This window comes from Callospermophilus lateralis, chromosome 6 (assembly GCF_048772815.1).
Source record: "Callospermophilus lateralis isolate mCalLat2 chromosome 6, mCalLat2.hap1, whole genome shotgun sequence".
NCBI lineage: Eukaryota > Metazoa > Chordata > Mammalia > Rodentia > Sciuridae > Callospermophilus > Callospermophilus lateralis.
In genome coordinates this window covers 15,389,762-15,405,587 of record NC_135310.1, presented here as the reverse complement: position 1 = coordinate 15,405,587, position 15,826 = coordinate 15,389,762, and the positions used below count along the sequence as shown (strand labels likewise).

Genomic DNA, 15,826 nt, shown 5'->3' with positions numbered 1-15,826 from the left:
CTGGTGGGAGGCCATGGTGGAGGTGCATGGCTCCATGTATGGGGTCAGGAGATAGAGGAAGGGCAATGGGCTGCAAAAAGATGCACCGTTTCAGGGCATGCTCCTGGTGACTGGCCTCCTCCAGGCACGCCCACCTGCTACAGTTACCACCCATCAGTCCATTCCAGTTAAGATGGCAAGAGTAGGTTACAGCTCTCATAATCTAATCATTTCACCTCCCAACATTCCTGCATTAACAGAAACTTTTGTGGGACACCTCACATGGCAGGTTTGATGTTGGGTGGTGTTAGGTGTTGTAAAGACAAGAAACCAACCAGTGCAGAGCAGAGAAAGTAAGAAGGAGCCTAATCTAAACTGACCAGGAAGGTGGTGCTGGGAAAGGAAGTGAAGCTGCATTGAGGGAAGAAGAAGACCAGGAGGAGCTGGGCATGGGGAGGGCGTGGGAGGGGGAGCACATGGTGTGACTGTCCAGCAGCAGCCCAGGTGGCACCTGAAACTGGGGAGCAAGGGCAGGGGTGCAATGAATAACAGGCAGCATCACATTATGTTGGGCCTTCCAGGGCACCAAAAGAACTTTTGAGTTTTCTTCTTGGAGGGTGGAGACCCGCCGAGCATTTGCAGTGGGGAGTGCAAAGACTTCTGCTGTAATTGGATGACTCCAGGTCTTATATAAACTAGGCTGATGCATTGGCAAAGCTATGGAGGAACTTGTTTGAGCTGAGACAGGAGGATGAATAAGGGTTATTCAGGTGTGGGGAACGGGTGTTCCAGGCAGGAGCACAGGCTTGAATGCATCAGTGGATCCTAGGAGTAGGCTCTCTGGGAAACAGTCTTGCATGCATTGAGCTTGAGGTTTCTTTGGTTCATTTAAGGGAAGCTGCAGAGCATAGAGGAGATAATTAGCATGCGGTCTGAAGTCCGGGGGGGGGGGGTGTGGGATGGCAGTTGCATATGACCACACATGTTTCTGAGATCCCACAGAGAGTAAAAGTCAACTGAGAATGGCAGAGGGCCAAGGGTAGAAGAACCTTGAGGAACACTGCCTAAGGAGCCCTGTGGAGGCAGAAAATACTGCACAGTAAGTGGAATACTTGCCAGAGGTCCAAGTCCATGTCCAACTAGGTGTGTAGGGATGAGGGGGCGAGGTAAATTGTATAAGAATTCAAACTGGAACTGGTGTGAGCTGGATACTCATGGATGATGTGGAATATAGAGCTTAGTTTTCTAGGAGGGATGAGATGCGTATAGGTGACGGGAAGCAGGAAATATGAGGGGGACATAGTATGAGCAATTTCCTAAGGGTGGATTTGGTTACATCTTGTTTAGGCAAATACAAAGAAAACAATATTACCTGGTGCAGGGAATTCAAGAATTCGGGCTTAATTCTAATGTGTTGACATTATTTTTTAAACTTGTGTTTTTCAGGTTAGTAACTCCCCTAAAATTACAGGGAGAAGTTTTTAAGCAGTGCTATCAGGATGAGTTTGAGGAAAAGGGGGAGGGGGACAATTAATTCAAATTCAGAGTATTACTGATTTCTCAGATATGAATGATGAGAATAAGGAATGGAGAGAAGGATAGGCAGAGTGTTTTGAAGAAATAATCGACTAAATGTGGTGGTGGGATAGATGTGGGAGGTGCATTTAGCAAATATTTATTAAGACCTACTCTGTGTCAGTTAAAATTGGGAGCAAATGAGTTTATTGGTGAAGGGGGAAATACACCTATCAATAATACCCAAATATAGGACTGGATTTTGTGGTAATTGCCATGAAGGAAAATTCTGGGGAATATTGAGTGTGCATAGCTTTGGGTACTTCATCTGGTGAGGGAGAATTATGAAGTTATTCCACTAGCAGTTAATTAAACCATATTTCTAGGGAGTGGACATCTGTTGGTTCTTTTAATTTAGCTTTGTAAAAATATTTCCTCTAGAAACCAGGGCTTTCAAACTTTTAAAAAATGCTTGGTTACTCAAAAAGAATAATGCTTTTGGATAGCTGGTACCATTATATGTGGTTAGACAAACAACAGTATTTCATTATACTGAGCTTTAAAAGTTTCCTTTGATTACTAAAAATCTTCTTGGTTAATATTTTTTTATCATGCTGTGTTTATACTTGGTCCAAGTGGGTCCACTCATATAGGTCCACCTATATGAATGCCTTCAGATAAATCTTTTAATTATGTTGAGTATGTTGAATATGTAATATCAGTGAGGCATCCCTTTGGAAATATTTAGAAATCAGTTGATGAAATGAAAAGTGAACTAAGTCAAGGCAGTTGAGTTTCCAATTTCCATAGGTAAATGTGTTGCTGCTTTTTTTTTTTTCAGCATTGTCTCTCATGCCTCTGGTCCCTGTTCCTCTGCCTTTCCTCTGTTCCTTGGTCACTTGTATGCTTCAGGGCTCTATCTATGTATTACTTACATGAAACATGCCTTCATTTCACCCTGAAGCTTCTGTCTTGCTTCTTTCCAGACAGTCTTGAAAAGTGTTAGAAAAACTGAACAATGTTCAGCCTCTTTATTTGGAGCTTAGTAAATCCACTCAACTTCTTATCTGGGTCTGATGAGAAAGTTTCCAAGATAAAAAGCTGTAATGACTGGGTTACAATTCAATGAGAAAGGGGTAAGAACTTTACAAGGAAAAAAAAAAAGGTGTTTTAGCAATTTTGCTAAAGAATTAGTGCATCCTTCATTTATAATCCAGAGCTAAGAACATGGATAGGACTTGAAAGCCTCCCACCAGGAAAGCAGGACCTGAAGACATTTTGAACATGAAATTTTGGTCCTGTGAAAATAGGGTCCTCTGAGGTGAAGGGAGAGGAAGAAGCATTGACTTAAATATGGGGTTGGCCCTTCCTGCAAAGGAGGTGTGAGGCTAGCAAGACCAGGTCTGTGACAGAGCAGTGGGCCAAAGCCAGGTAGAGAGCAGCAAGAAGAGATGAGATGAGACTGGGACTCATGACTAGGCCCATCTGCTGGGGTTGGTCTAACTAGAGGTACTCAGATAATTGCAGGTTGGTGCCTGATCCACCCATATGGCCAGGTCTGAGCCCAGACATGGACACATTCCACTTTGTTCCTTTCCACTGAAGATGATCAGGCTGAGTTCTGTGTTCAGAAGACACAGCTGTCTAGAGAGAGTTGTGCCCAATTAGCCTGGCCCAATGGATGCTCAAGAAAACTTGAATACAACTGCAGTGTGCCCCTGGGCTCTGCAACCCGTGGGAAGGTCCCACTTGACTTTTAGGGTGATCTGGTTGAGTCTCTTTTTCACAATGTTTTGGGAGTTTTCATACAGCATATAATATTGTCATATTATGACAATATTGTACCATGGATTTCTGGCTAAAAAGTTGCTTTACGGAAAGTAAGTATGGTCTATTTCCCCCCTTCTTCTTTATATGCCTTCTGCTTTTATGCCTTATGTTTGCAGTCGATATTCAATAATCCAGAATCATTGAAAGGTTAAAGTGTATAATGAATGACATTTTGCTTACAGTAAACATCTATACTACTTTTATAACTTTTGCTATTATAATTTTTTTAATAGCAAATGGGCTTTTGCTATTAAAATTTTTACCAAAACCTTAAAAACCAACGTTGATTACTCCATTTATATTGTGAAAATGACCACATCATTTGTCCAGTTATGGATTAATTATTTGTGATCAATATTCATTCAGTCTCTCTTTTGAATGAGACACTATGCTCTAAGCACTTGGCATTACAAAGATGAATTAGACACAAGGAACTTTGAAGACAGCTACGAAGTTGAAAATAAATCAGAGGAAGGATTAATGTAGCTAATAGCAGAAGAGAAGTACCAAAAAACCTGTCAGAGAGTCCAGAGAAAGGCTGAGATATTTTAAGTCTGTGCGGGTTAGGAGTGGTGGGCAGGGGAGGAACACAATGCTGAAGGTGATGTAAAAAATCGCAGCATTACTCTCATACTCACTAGGATGGCCACTGTAAGACAGATGGGCAAAATAGCAAGTGTTGGCAAGGACATGTGAACTCAGAGCCCTTGTGCCTTGGAGGGAATAGAAAAGGGTGCAACCACTATGGAAAATGGTATGATGGATCCTCAAAATAGTAAACAGAATATCAGGTGGTCCAAGAATGCTGCTTCTCGGCATAAATTTAAAATAATAGAAAAGCTGGGTCTTGAAGATATACTTGTACATGCATGTTTATGGCAGAATTATCCACAGTGACCTCAGGACATTATTCTAAATGAAACAAGCCAGCCGCCCCCCCCCCCCCCCAAAAAAGAAAAAACCAAACAACAACAGCAAAAAGAAATACTGAATGAGTCCACTTATGGGAGGCACCTGAAATAGTGATGTTCTTAGAAACAGAAAGCAGAATGGTGGTTGCCAGGGGATAAAGGAAGGGGGATATTGGGAGTTTAATGGGTTTAGAGTTTCAGTTTTGTAACGTGGAGCATTTCTGAAGATGGTTACACAACAATGTAAAAATAGTTAACACTGCTGACTCATACACTTAAAAATGATTAAGTTGGTCAATTTTAAGCTATGTGTATCTTACCACAGTTTTTAAAAAAATGCAGTGCTGCTGACCCTTGAATTATGTAGGGGTTAGAGGTGCTGACCTCCTGTTCAGTTAAAATATCTGAATATAACTTTGAAAATTATTTAAGACTTTTATTTACCAGGAGTTTAAAGTTTGTTTATTAAAAAATCAAGTTGTAAGCTTTTTATTACACATTAAAAATAAAATTCTTTAAAAGACTCAATTTGATCATATATGAAACAAAATTTTAAAGAAAAACCTATGCTTTTAAAAAGAACACATTTCTCATTACTAAAAAGACATGTCTTTAGGTAAAAATAGTAAAACCCCTATGCTGTATGGACTATGTAGCTTGAGTTATTTGACCAGCAGGTAAAGACATTCCATATCTTTTTCATTGTGGCCCTCCCCACGCTGCCTTTGGTGAACAGAGCCTGGAGCAACCTGTCTATAGCCATGGCTCGTATTTTGTCTTTCTGGTCCACCTTGTCCCCTGTTAACGCCCTGCATGGCTTCTCCCTGCACAGAAGGGGTGGAATACTGTGGTCCATGCCCCTGGGGTCTCCACGTGTAGGTGGGGATCTGGGCCGGTGGTAGGCCAGTGTTGTTGGGCACGGACTTTGGGAGCGCTCGGGTCCCTCCTTCTCTCGGCTCTCTCTATTCTGGAGTTCTGCTGTTGATTGTGTGGATAGCACATATAATGGTCATGCCTGTCGCATAGTTAATGCCTTGAACTGCAGCTCCAGCAGCGCCTGTAACATGGGCTGCCTTGCAAGCTTTTCCCCAATGGCATCCAACTCCGCCGTCTCTCCTCCCACCCTGACCAGGGACATCTCGGTTACTCTTCTTTGTGGCGGTCTGGCATATACATTTATCTTTCTTTGTGTTATTCCCGCTAATGAAACCATGTCCTTTTCTTCCATTGAACCATTTGACCCAAACCTTGGTTGCGGGAGCTGTGTCCCCACCGGCAGGTGCCGCCGATGTGCGGCCGCCCGCGCCAGGCTCCTGCGCCGCTGTCCGTGGTGCGGCGTTTGGTGGCCACTGCACCTGTCGCCTTCCGGGCTTGGGCCTTGCAGCTCTGGTAGTGGTTATGGTTCCCCGGACAGGGGTGATGGTGACAAGCCAGAGGTGGCAGAGGGACTGCTCAGGGCTCCCTGGGGCTTCTCTGTCCTCCTGCTGCCAATCAAAATCCCAAGAATAACTTTTGACTGCGCCAAATCCAACTACTAGAAGCCTCTCTTTAACCAGAAGCCTTAGCGATACCATAAACAGACTTAAACCATAAAATATAAACAGACTTAAACTGGAACACACGTTTTACATATTATATGTATTATGTGTGATGAAAATTACTCGTGAATTATGAGATTTCTCTTTTTTACTGCCATATGCATTTCATGAGTATTTTTCGTGGATATTGGCAACACTTGAGCTAGCTGCAACTGGAAGTGGTTATGAAATTATGACAGTAGTACAGTGTATACAGTTAGTTTTATGCAATTATGTTTTAATTCTTTACCTTTGTTTACATTTCTGTACTGCACCTGGTGCCAACTAGATTTTGTATTTTTGTGGCTAAGTTTGGATACCTTTTAACTTTTCATAATAAATTTTTAAAACTTATGGTAGTGATAAAATAGACTATTACATATGTATATATTTTATGCATTCATGACATACCCTTTTTTCTTATTTTTTTTCTATATTTCTAGGCTACAATGTTTATGTGAGAGTTTTTTCAAACTGTTGCATGTCTCCCCTTTCCCAGTCCACCTGTTGACTACTGAAAGTTAAAAGCTGTTTTGATTTGGGAGTCAATTGTGCTTTATTGTATGAGAATTGTGGGAGTATATTTGACATCTTGGAATAGTTGCCCATGCATACCTTTCATTCATTCATTCATTCATTCATTCATTCACCACACTTGTATTGAATGCTTGCTGTGTGCTAGGCATTGACCTAGGTACTTGCCTGCAACAATTAATAAGGTTTCTAAGACAGTATGTCTATCCATTTCATGCTTTCTCATTATCCACTCCCACACCCCCAAGGGATTGAATTCCTATAGTTAAATATTCACAGTGGCTTCCTACTGACTTGAATCATGCATAAGACATTAGTAAATAAACCGTAAAAAGATCTGTGGTTGATGGGGGGCATTCAGCAGCATAGTGGTGAAATGGAAAGAGATGGGTAACGAAATATGAACTAGGATTGAAAACTGAGGGCCAGTGCTCTCTCAGGATCATTAAAAAATAAAGAATTCCTATTTGAGGCTGCCAACCTCAGAGCTAAGTTATTCCAAATGGAAAAAAAATGGCAAAGTCAGATGTACTTAACCCAAGGGACCAATGTTCTGTGAATTTTATGACAAATGTAGTTGAAAACACACAAAAATTGTGTACAATATTAGTAAGTGAGAAGGGCAGGTAAGGATTATAAAATCTGAGTGACAAGAAAAAAGGGCTGTAAAGAGGGGAATCGGTTGAACTCAGCATGGCTTGGTTGTTTGAGTGGCAAATAGAAGAAGGATTCTGGAGCTTCCTTAACCACGAGATCCTGGGACCTCTATCTTCAATTTACTATATCTCTTCTTAGGTTAGTTTTGAAAATCTTGTAGAAACCTTTATCCCATCTACCTTTACAATATCTGCCAACCTCTATTTCCCAATCACCTTGTAGACACTCTTCATTCATTATGTGTATCATTGAGTGCCAGCTACATTCCAGGCACTGTGCTGCCCTCTGGCCAACCTCCCTCCACCCCCAATCCCTTACACTCAACCTGTATTTGTTGTCACATGTCTAGAAAATCCAAGGCCACCCTAACTTCTGCTTCTATACCTGGCCAGATGAGAAATGCGAAATTCTCATCTACTTTTTCCCATACCTCCTTTCTTCCGGTCTTCTTCAAGGTATCTTCCCACAGGTGGCTCCTTGGACAGCTTCTTTAGTTTCCTTCTTGCCTTTGTTCTTTTATTCTCTTTGTGCCTTCATCCATTCTATCCCTGCTGGTCTATTCTCTTCAGTTTGCATGAGGGCTTTGTAACCTCTTCCACCATAAAAATCCTTTTGGGGGGCATTATATTCTTTAAATACTACACGAAGTCTTTCTTTAGCCATTCCCATCAGATTCTCCAAGGTATGGCCCTCATTCATCCTCTCACATCCTCCCCTTGCGTCCACACTGGGTTTGGCTGGAACCTCTACCCTTTCTCCCAGAACTCCTTGCTGAATGTTCTCTTAGTCAAATTCAAACTCACTTTATCAGGGCTTGTTTCCTTGGACTTCTCTGTTCCATTTGGCATTATTAAGTGCCCTCGAATCATTCTTAAAGCTTTTTACTTCCCATTTTCTTGGTTCTCCTAGCACCATGCTTTGTTTCTGTTTATTTTTCAATTTCATTTCTGGGATATGCTTCTTCCATGAAATCATTACAGGTGGAGGTAACTATCGGTCTTCCTCTACTCTTCTCATTCTACATGTTCTTAAAGAGGACTTTGAATATTGGAGAACAGCACCCTTAAGTTATAGTCAAGTTTTAAAAATCCATACCCAGGCTTACTTGGTAACAGTAACATAAACATTTATATTGTTGATTTTTTGACATGTATTCTACATTGTTCACCAATTCATTGGAATTTCAATGCTCCAGCTATCCTATGCTTTGTTTCTATTTCCTAAAGACCCTTTCTGTGGTCTAGAATCAGAATGAGCCTTCGTCTTTAACAGTTCTGATTTAATTGTAAGTTTTGAGAAAATGAAGACGCTTATTAGAAACCAGCTAATTTCATCTTATCATTTTTTTAGGGGTAGACAGTCTGTTTCTTAAGCAAGTTTGCAATAAACAATTTTTCCCTCAAGGTTAATACAGTAGGCAAACACCTTTTGTGGCAGCAAACAGCAAGAAGTAACAAAAGATTAGCTTACATTATGATTCATTATTTCAAAATGTCAGGATAAAGTGAATCTGCTCATCTCCTAAGCCTCTTATTCTTTAGAGGAGAATACATATTTTGTTTTTTCTGATGCTAATGGACTCACCTTTTTCTTCCCTTTTTCTCCCTCAGGCCAAATTCAGATAATCGTCGCCAGAGTGGCAGAGAGAGATTGACCAGTAACAGTGACAAGGGAAGCCTGGCCTTGGAATCTGCCAAGGAGACTCGCTACTGTGCAGTATGCAATGACTATGCCTCTGGCTACCACTATGGAGTCTGGTCCTGTGAGGGTTGTAAGGCTTTCTTCAAGAGGAGTATTCAAGGTAATAGTGTGTTGAAATCAACTTATTCTATGTTTGGTCCAAAGATCAGAAATGACCAAGGAAGGAAGACACAATCAGCTACTTAACACCAGTGGGTCCCACTAGCATCTTTGGTAGAAATACAGAGAAGAAATGGAATCTCACAGGAGCTGACAGATGCCAGGGAAGCTGTGGTTGAGTAATTCTGCTTCCTCCATTTGGCAAGGTTCCTACAGTCTCCACAAATTCTATAGAGGGGGACTGTAGTAGCTGGGTCTCTGAAATAAAAGGAAATATCTCTGCCCTGATTGGGAGTTGGCAGATGGACATTCCTGTTCTGCAAGCAACTAAGCTTATGTACTATATTGTTTGTGCATAGTTATCTTACCTTGGCCTTGTCCAGGTTAGTATTCTGTTCTGATCTTTAGTCCAGACCATTTCTATGCAGCTTGTTCCCTTCCTCTCTTCGATCTCTTTCCTGTCTCAATGGATGAATGACCTTTTGCTACTATGAGCAGACTAAATATCTAGTGACTTGAAATAGGGGATATAGCATCAGTACCAAGTAGTTACTAAGTATCCAACTGTAACATTTCATTCTGCTGCCTGCTCAATCTTTTTGTTGTATATGGTTTATCAATTGCAATTTCTCTGATATAGTGCCAGCTACATTTTATGTCTACTCCAGGGTTGTCCATGTTGTGGTATTTCACAGGATAACCTAGGAAGACGTCTATCATTTTTACTACTAAAATCTCCATTCTACAGATCCTTTATCAAAAAGTCTTACTGAATTTACCTTTTGTTTTAATAGGGGGATATTTTTCTCTGTTCTTATCCCTTTACTTTTTCAGATTCTGTGAAGCTTGGTCTATAGATACTAAGGATATTTCTGAGAGAGTTTTCACAATTCCCTCTCCAGAAATCTAGACTTAAGTAACTTGTTAAAAACTAGAGTCTGCTAAATTAATAGACACTGACAGAAGAAGTGATTCTCAGGAACTTTCTGCTATGGCTCTTCACAGCTCTTATATGGCATGAAAACTGAGGGATGGCACATATTATTTATTTTTCCTTCCATTGCCAGTGGAATTTTTTTTAAAAGCTGTTCATATCTTAATAGAGTAGACTGTGAGGTCAATGTGATCCATTTAAAAAGCATTTTTCTTGACACTTACTGCTTTCAACATCTTTAAAACTCTGCTGTAAGACTTGTACTTTTTTGTCAGTGTTTTTATAACAATTAGTGATATTATCTGGCAATAAATCCATAAGTGTGTGTGTGTATACACACTATTAATTTTACTAGCTGATACTATCATAATTCAGAAAAATTAAATTTAAAATTTATATCTTGGTTAAGGTTAGTATAAATACTTAAAAGTCTGACAAACATCTTCATTTGTGGTTTTACTGTTGATTTGATTTTATATAATCTAAAATACTATTTTTACTAAGCATTTAATCCAATAATGAAAATGTATCTGATAAAGGTAAGGTTAGTGAATAGGTTCAGCTATATACTTAGGTAAGTCATAAAATATCAGGGACTTATTTCCATCATCAGTAAAAATGCTTTAGAGTAGTGCAGGGGTCCACAAAGTTTTCTTTTTTTTAAAGGGCCCAATAGTGACTATTTTAGTTTCTGCAAGCCATTCAATCTCCATAACAGGTACTCTCCTCTGGCACTGTAGCTTGCAAAGAATCACAGGCAATATGTAAATAAATGAGAGTGGCTATATGTCAATAAAGCTTTGTTAAAATAGACAACTGACCAGAATTAGCTGGTAGAGCATCATTTACTGATCCATGATTTAATGTTTATTTGATTTTATTTAGTCTACATATCACAGTTTATGGAAAAAATGGGTGTTTTTTAAATCTAAAGTTCTGATTATTCATGCTCTATTGAGAACTTATTCTGTACTTTTCTGAGGGAAATAGAAAATGTGAAAGACATACTTCATAATCCCACAGAATTTAGAGTTGTTTGGGAAGTTTATTTGGGGGAAACAAAAGTACTGGTTCTCATGACATAATTGTATAGTAAGTTAGTATAGATAAAGTGTTACTTTATGAAAAAGATAAGGAAAAATAATAGACAAATGTAAGAGAAGAAAATAGTGTCAGTTATAAATGAAAGTAGAGATGGCTGTCTTCCAAGAAACAATAGCAGTTTTCTTACAAATTATTTTCATCATATTTTTTCAACATTAGTAATAAACTACACAAGTTCCCATCATATTTAGTAGTATCTCCAGGCATTAAGACATCTGACCAGAAAATAAGAAAAAAGAAAGATACACTTAAAAAATATCAATGAAAAATCTGCTTATTGGTATGGTTTTTACCTCAAGTTCAATTTTTAAAAATAATTTCTGCTTACTCTTTGATACTTTACACACACACATATGTGCGTGCGCGCGCACACACACACACACACACACACACACATCTCCATCTTGTATTCACAGACTAAATAATAGAATTTCATTGAAATTGTACCATATAAAAATGAGAGTTTTATCTAGGTTCAGAAAGTTCTTATATATTATGGTGTGGTCATATATATAAAATTTCTTCCATGGGGTGAAGATTGAGTACGAAATTCTGGAAGAAATCTAGAAACAAGGCAAAATTATTACTTCTAGAGATACAGAGGGACCTTAAAACTATTAAGTTAATTAATTTATTAATTTATTCATTGAATATTTCTACTAGGAAAAGTACTATGCAAAGCCCAGGGGGATGCAATAATAGAAAAGACCTGGTCCCTATTCTCATTGAGCTTATAAGGTAGAAGTAGAAGTGAATAAATAAACCAGCAATTAAATTGCAGTGTGACAAGTGTCTAGCTCCAGGTGAATGCAGCGTTTTACAGAAGTCTAAACTTGACTCAGTCCCAGGGAGTAAGGCTCTCAGAGAAAGTTTCCTGATTAGAATTAAGTCTGAAGGATAAGATAAGTGAGCAAGGTGAAGGACAGAATGTTTAGTTATAGAATGAGAATATGAGTAAAGGTCAGGAGGGAAGATAGAGTGCAGGGAGTTCTGTGAATAAAACTTCACAAGATTCATTTGCTATTAAATTGAACAGAGACATTCCAGGCTGTTGATTCCCTTTCCATTTTAATGCTATTTTCATATGTTGTGTTGGTTTGTGCTGCTACAAGGGGATATGCCAGAGCAAGTTTAAATGTTTCCAATCCTGTTTTTCTCATCAGAGTCTTGATAACTTGGAACTAAAGGTTTTACTGAACTTTTGTGGCTCTTTATGAATCACACTGCCCCTCAAACACACTGAAGGACAGTGGAGGGGCTGGCACGTAGGTGGAAAGTTCTGAAGAGGCTGCAGCTCTCCCTGTTTTTCATGTTACTTAAGAAGAGAGCTAGGAGTGAGTATACATCAGATTATTGTCATGTTCTAAGTGTTTTGGTTGAAGAGGTAAAGTGTTTGACTTGAAAGCACACAAATTTTTATCCACTACTTAGTCTATAAACTTGATTACTTAAGAAATTGAGTAATGGCCTCCAGTTGAATGCATTTTTTTTAAAAAAATAAAAAGCAAAGTTAAGAATGCTATTAAAGTCAGAAGGATGAAACTGAATATTCTATGAACTTAGTAATCATTGTGGGCATTGGAATATGCCTTAAGGTGTGTTTTAGATAGAGACTATGGAATAAGTTACATAAGCAGATCTAGTTATACGTTCGGTAGTGGATATTATCTTTGAGTGCTTCTCCAAGGAAAAATGGTACTACTGAGTTCACTTCTCTTACATTATTATTTCAGAAACCCTGAGCCATAGCAGGGCCCAAGGCTATCTATACACCATTAACTATACTACCACTTCATATTCTATCTATGTATTCAAGTCACTCAACATTAGACCAATATACATGGCCAAGGCAGGTGTTAACCCACAGGTGAGCTGAGATGGGACAATGTGGGATCAGAGTGGAATCCCGTTATGTTTCAATGCAGTGGGGGGCTTACATCCAACAAGGATAACTGAGTGCACAGTCCACCTGGACCTCACAAAGCATTGGGGTAAGCTAGTCCAGGACCCTGGATAGCTCCTGCAAAAGCTGCGTAAGGTGTGCAGAGGCTTACTTTCTAAAGAAAGGTCCACTTAGCTGGTTCCATCCAGTCTGTAGAGCTCTGTTGAGAGAGAACACAGTTATCCCAGGATTGACAACTCACACTTGTTCACTCAAGATTAATTAGTTTTCATATTAGTGTCCAGCCTTCTGCTTGGTAGGTGAAGCTCTATCTGGAAAGAGTTAGTGAACAGGTAGGCGTGGGGGCTCCTCTTGCACCATGTCACTGTTTTATATTGGTGATCTCCTCAGAGATGTGATTTGGATCCTGATAATATATGCACAGAAAAATATGAAGTCTTTTTTCTCCACATTTCTATACTTTCCCCCCTTGCAGTACAGTCTCCATGCAACAGCAGAAGAGATCTTTTAGATACTTAGCCAAACCATATGATCTTGAGCTTAAAACTCTCAATGAACTTAGAGTAAAATTCCCTTTGTATAGTCTACCTATTTCTAATACTGTTTACTTCTCCACAATTAATGGTGGTCCAGTCACACTGGACTTCCTTCTTTTCTCCCAACATGACAACACGTTCCTTCTTCAGAACCTAACACGTGTGGTTCTTTCTCTCTGTTCTATTGCTTGGAATGCCCAGATTTTCCCTGGCCAGCTACCTGTCATTCAGAACTCAGCCCACAACCACTTCCTCAGGTAGGTCTTCCTCAGTTGTCCTACCTAAAAGGATCCCTACAGACCATTGCCCTGAAGTGTTGTTTTCTAAGTGCTCCCTTACCCTGTCTTCTTTTCTTTTTTTTTTTTTTCAATTTATACAGAACAATTATGTTACTTATTTGTAGGGTACCCAATGTTTTGATACATGTATACATTTCATAATGTTCAAATCAGAGTAAATGTTACTTCCTCAAGCATGCATCATTTACTAGTGATGAAAACATTCAAAATCCCCTTTTCTACAAAAAACAAAACAAAAATCCCCCAAAATTCCCAAACCAAAAAAAAAAAAAAAAAAAAAAAAAAAAAAAAAAAAAAAACTCCAATCAACAGTACTTCCCGTTCCATCCTTCCTTATATTTGTGAGAGGGGAATCTGAGAGTTATTTCAACCAGCATCAATCCTAGGCCTCTTTAGCTGGCAGCTTGGTGAGCAACACGAAGAGAGGAAGGGGTTAAAACCCACAGCCTTGCTTGCTTTTTTCCCCGCCCCCTTTCTCTCAGTACATAACCCATGAAGAAATAGAAAGAAGGACACTGGGGTGATATAGACAGTGACCATCCATTATCTGACTATTGTGACCACATCAGTGGACACAATTCTTATTCTATCATTTTTCATTAAGATTTTTTCTTTTCTTTTCTTTTTTTCTTTTTTGTTGTTTGGTTTGTGGGCATACATACATTCATATATTAGTTTCTTTTTTCTCATTTTCTCTCATTTAAAAAATATAGTTAATTTTCCTTGCCTTATTTTTTGAGTGTTAGGGTTTTTGATGTGGTTAGTTTTGGTTTTGTTTTGTTTATTTGTCTCTCTCTTTTCTTCTCCCACTAACAGTCAAATTCTATTGTTCTTTCTTTATCTCTCCCTTTACTTTGTTTTTCTTATTTTTTTCCCTCCTTTCTTATAGCCATCAAAATAATTTCTTCTGGCTCTTTGGAAATATATAATGCATTATCATTATCTGTGGTCACTCTACTGTGCATAGTGTACCAGAACTTCTTATTTCTATCTAAATATAACTTAGTATATTGACCAACATTTCCCCATTACTCCCTCTCCCTAGTCTCTGGTAACCGACATTTTACTCTCAACTTCTGTAAGAACCACTTGCTTAGATTTCACATATCATGTAAGATCTTGCAGCATTTGTTTCTGTGTCTGGCTTATTTCACTTGACATAATGTCTTTCAGGTCTGTTCATTTTAAATGACAACATTTCCTTATTTTTATGGTATAGTAATATTCCATTGTGTGTGTGTGTGTGTGTGTGTGTGTGTGAGAGAGAGAGAGAGAGAGAGAGAGAGAGAGGGATTTTGATTTTCTTTAGCTTTTCAAAATTTGATGGGCACTTACACTGATTCCATCACTTGGCTGCTTTGGATATATACCCAATAGTGGGATTGCTAAATCATGTGATAGTTCTGTTTTTTAATTTTTTAAGGAATCTCCATGCTGATTTCCATAATGACTCTGCTAATTTAATATATCTACCAAAGGTGTGGAAGGGTTCTCTTTTCTCCATATTCTCACTAGTACTTAGCCTTTGTATTTTTTGAAAATAACCATTCTAATTGGAATGAAGTAATATCTCATTGTGGTTTTGATTAGCATTTCTCTGATGATTAGTGATCAGAATATATATATATACCTATTGGTCATTTGTATGTCTTCTTTTGAAAAATGTCTATTATCTATTTTAAAATCAGGTTACTGGGAAATTTATTGTTTGCTTTTTTATTTGTTTTTATATTATTGAGTTGAGTTCTGTGTGTATTCTGGACATTAACCCCATACCAAATGTAGAATTTGCAAAAAAATTTCTCTTGTTTTATGGTTGTATCTTCACTCTGTTGTTTTTTTTTATTTATGGTACAGATTATTTTTCTTTAATGCCCTTAAAACTTTATGAAGATGCCCTGTTTATTCAGTTGTTTGATTTTTGTCTGTCTGCACCAGGTACCTCCTCCCTATATTCCCACACAAACTTGGATGTAAACTCAATGGGAGCTGATTTCTGGTTGATATTAGCATCTTTGCCTTTAGCACTGTTGGACACACTTGCACTGAATGGAACATGGGTCAAATGAATGATGGATACTGGGGTCAAAAGAATGATGGATAAAAACTTCTAGAGGATCTTTAAAAAGGCAGATTAGATTGGCAAGAAAAGTGTAATGCAAGTAGTACATATGATATAAGATTGAAAAGAAATGGAGGATTTTTCATAGGCAATAAGAATTTTGGAAGATAATTTCAGAAATGTGA

At 38.6% G+C, this 15,826-nt stretch overlaps 1 protein-coding gene across 4 annotated transcripts in view; it reads left to right on the top strand.

The window, feature by feature from the left end:
* Esr1 (estrogen receptor 1) overlaps window positions 1-15,826 on the top strand; it is a 379,003-nt gene that overhangs the window by 134,803 nt on the left and 228,374 nt on the right. For all 4 annotated transcript variants that reach the window (XM_076858124.2, XM_076858121.2, XM_076858123.2 and 1 more), the window contains exon 3: window positions 8,614-8,804. In XM_076858124.2, coding sequence (XP_076714239.2) covers window positions 8,614-8,804 — 191 coding nt within the window. The remainder of the gene's footprint in view (window positions 1-8,613; window positions 8,805-15,826) is intronic.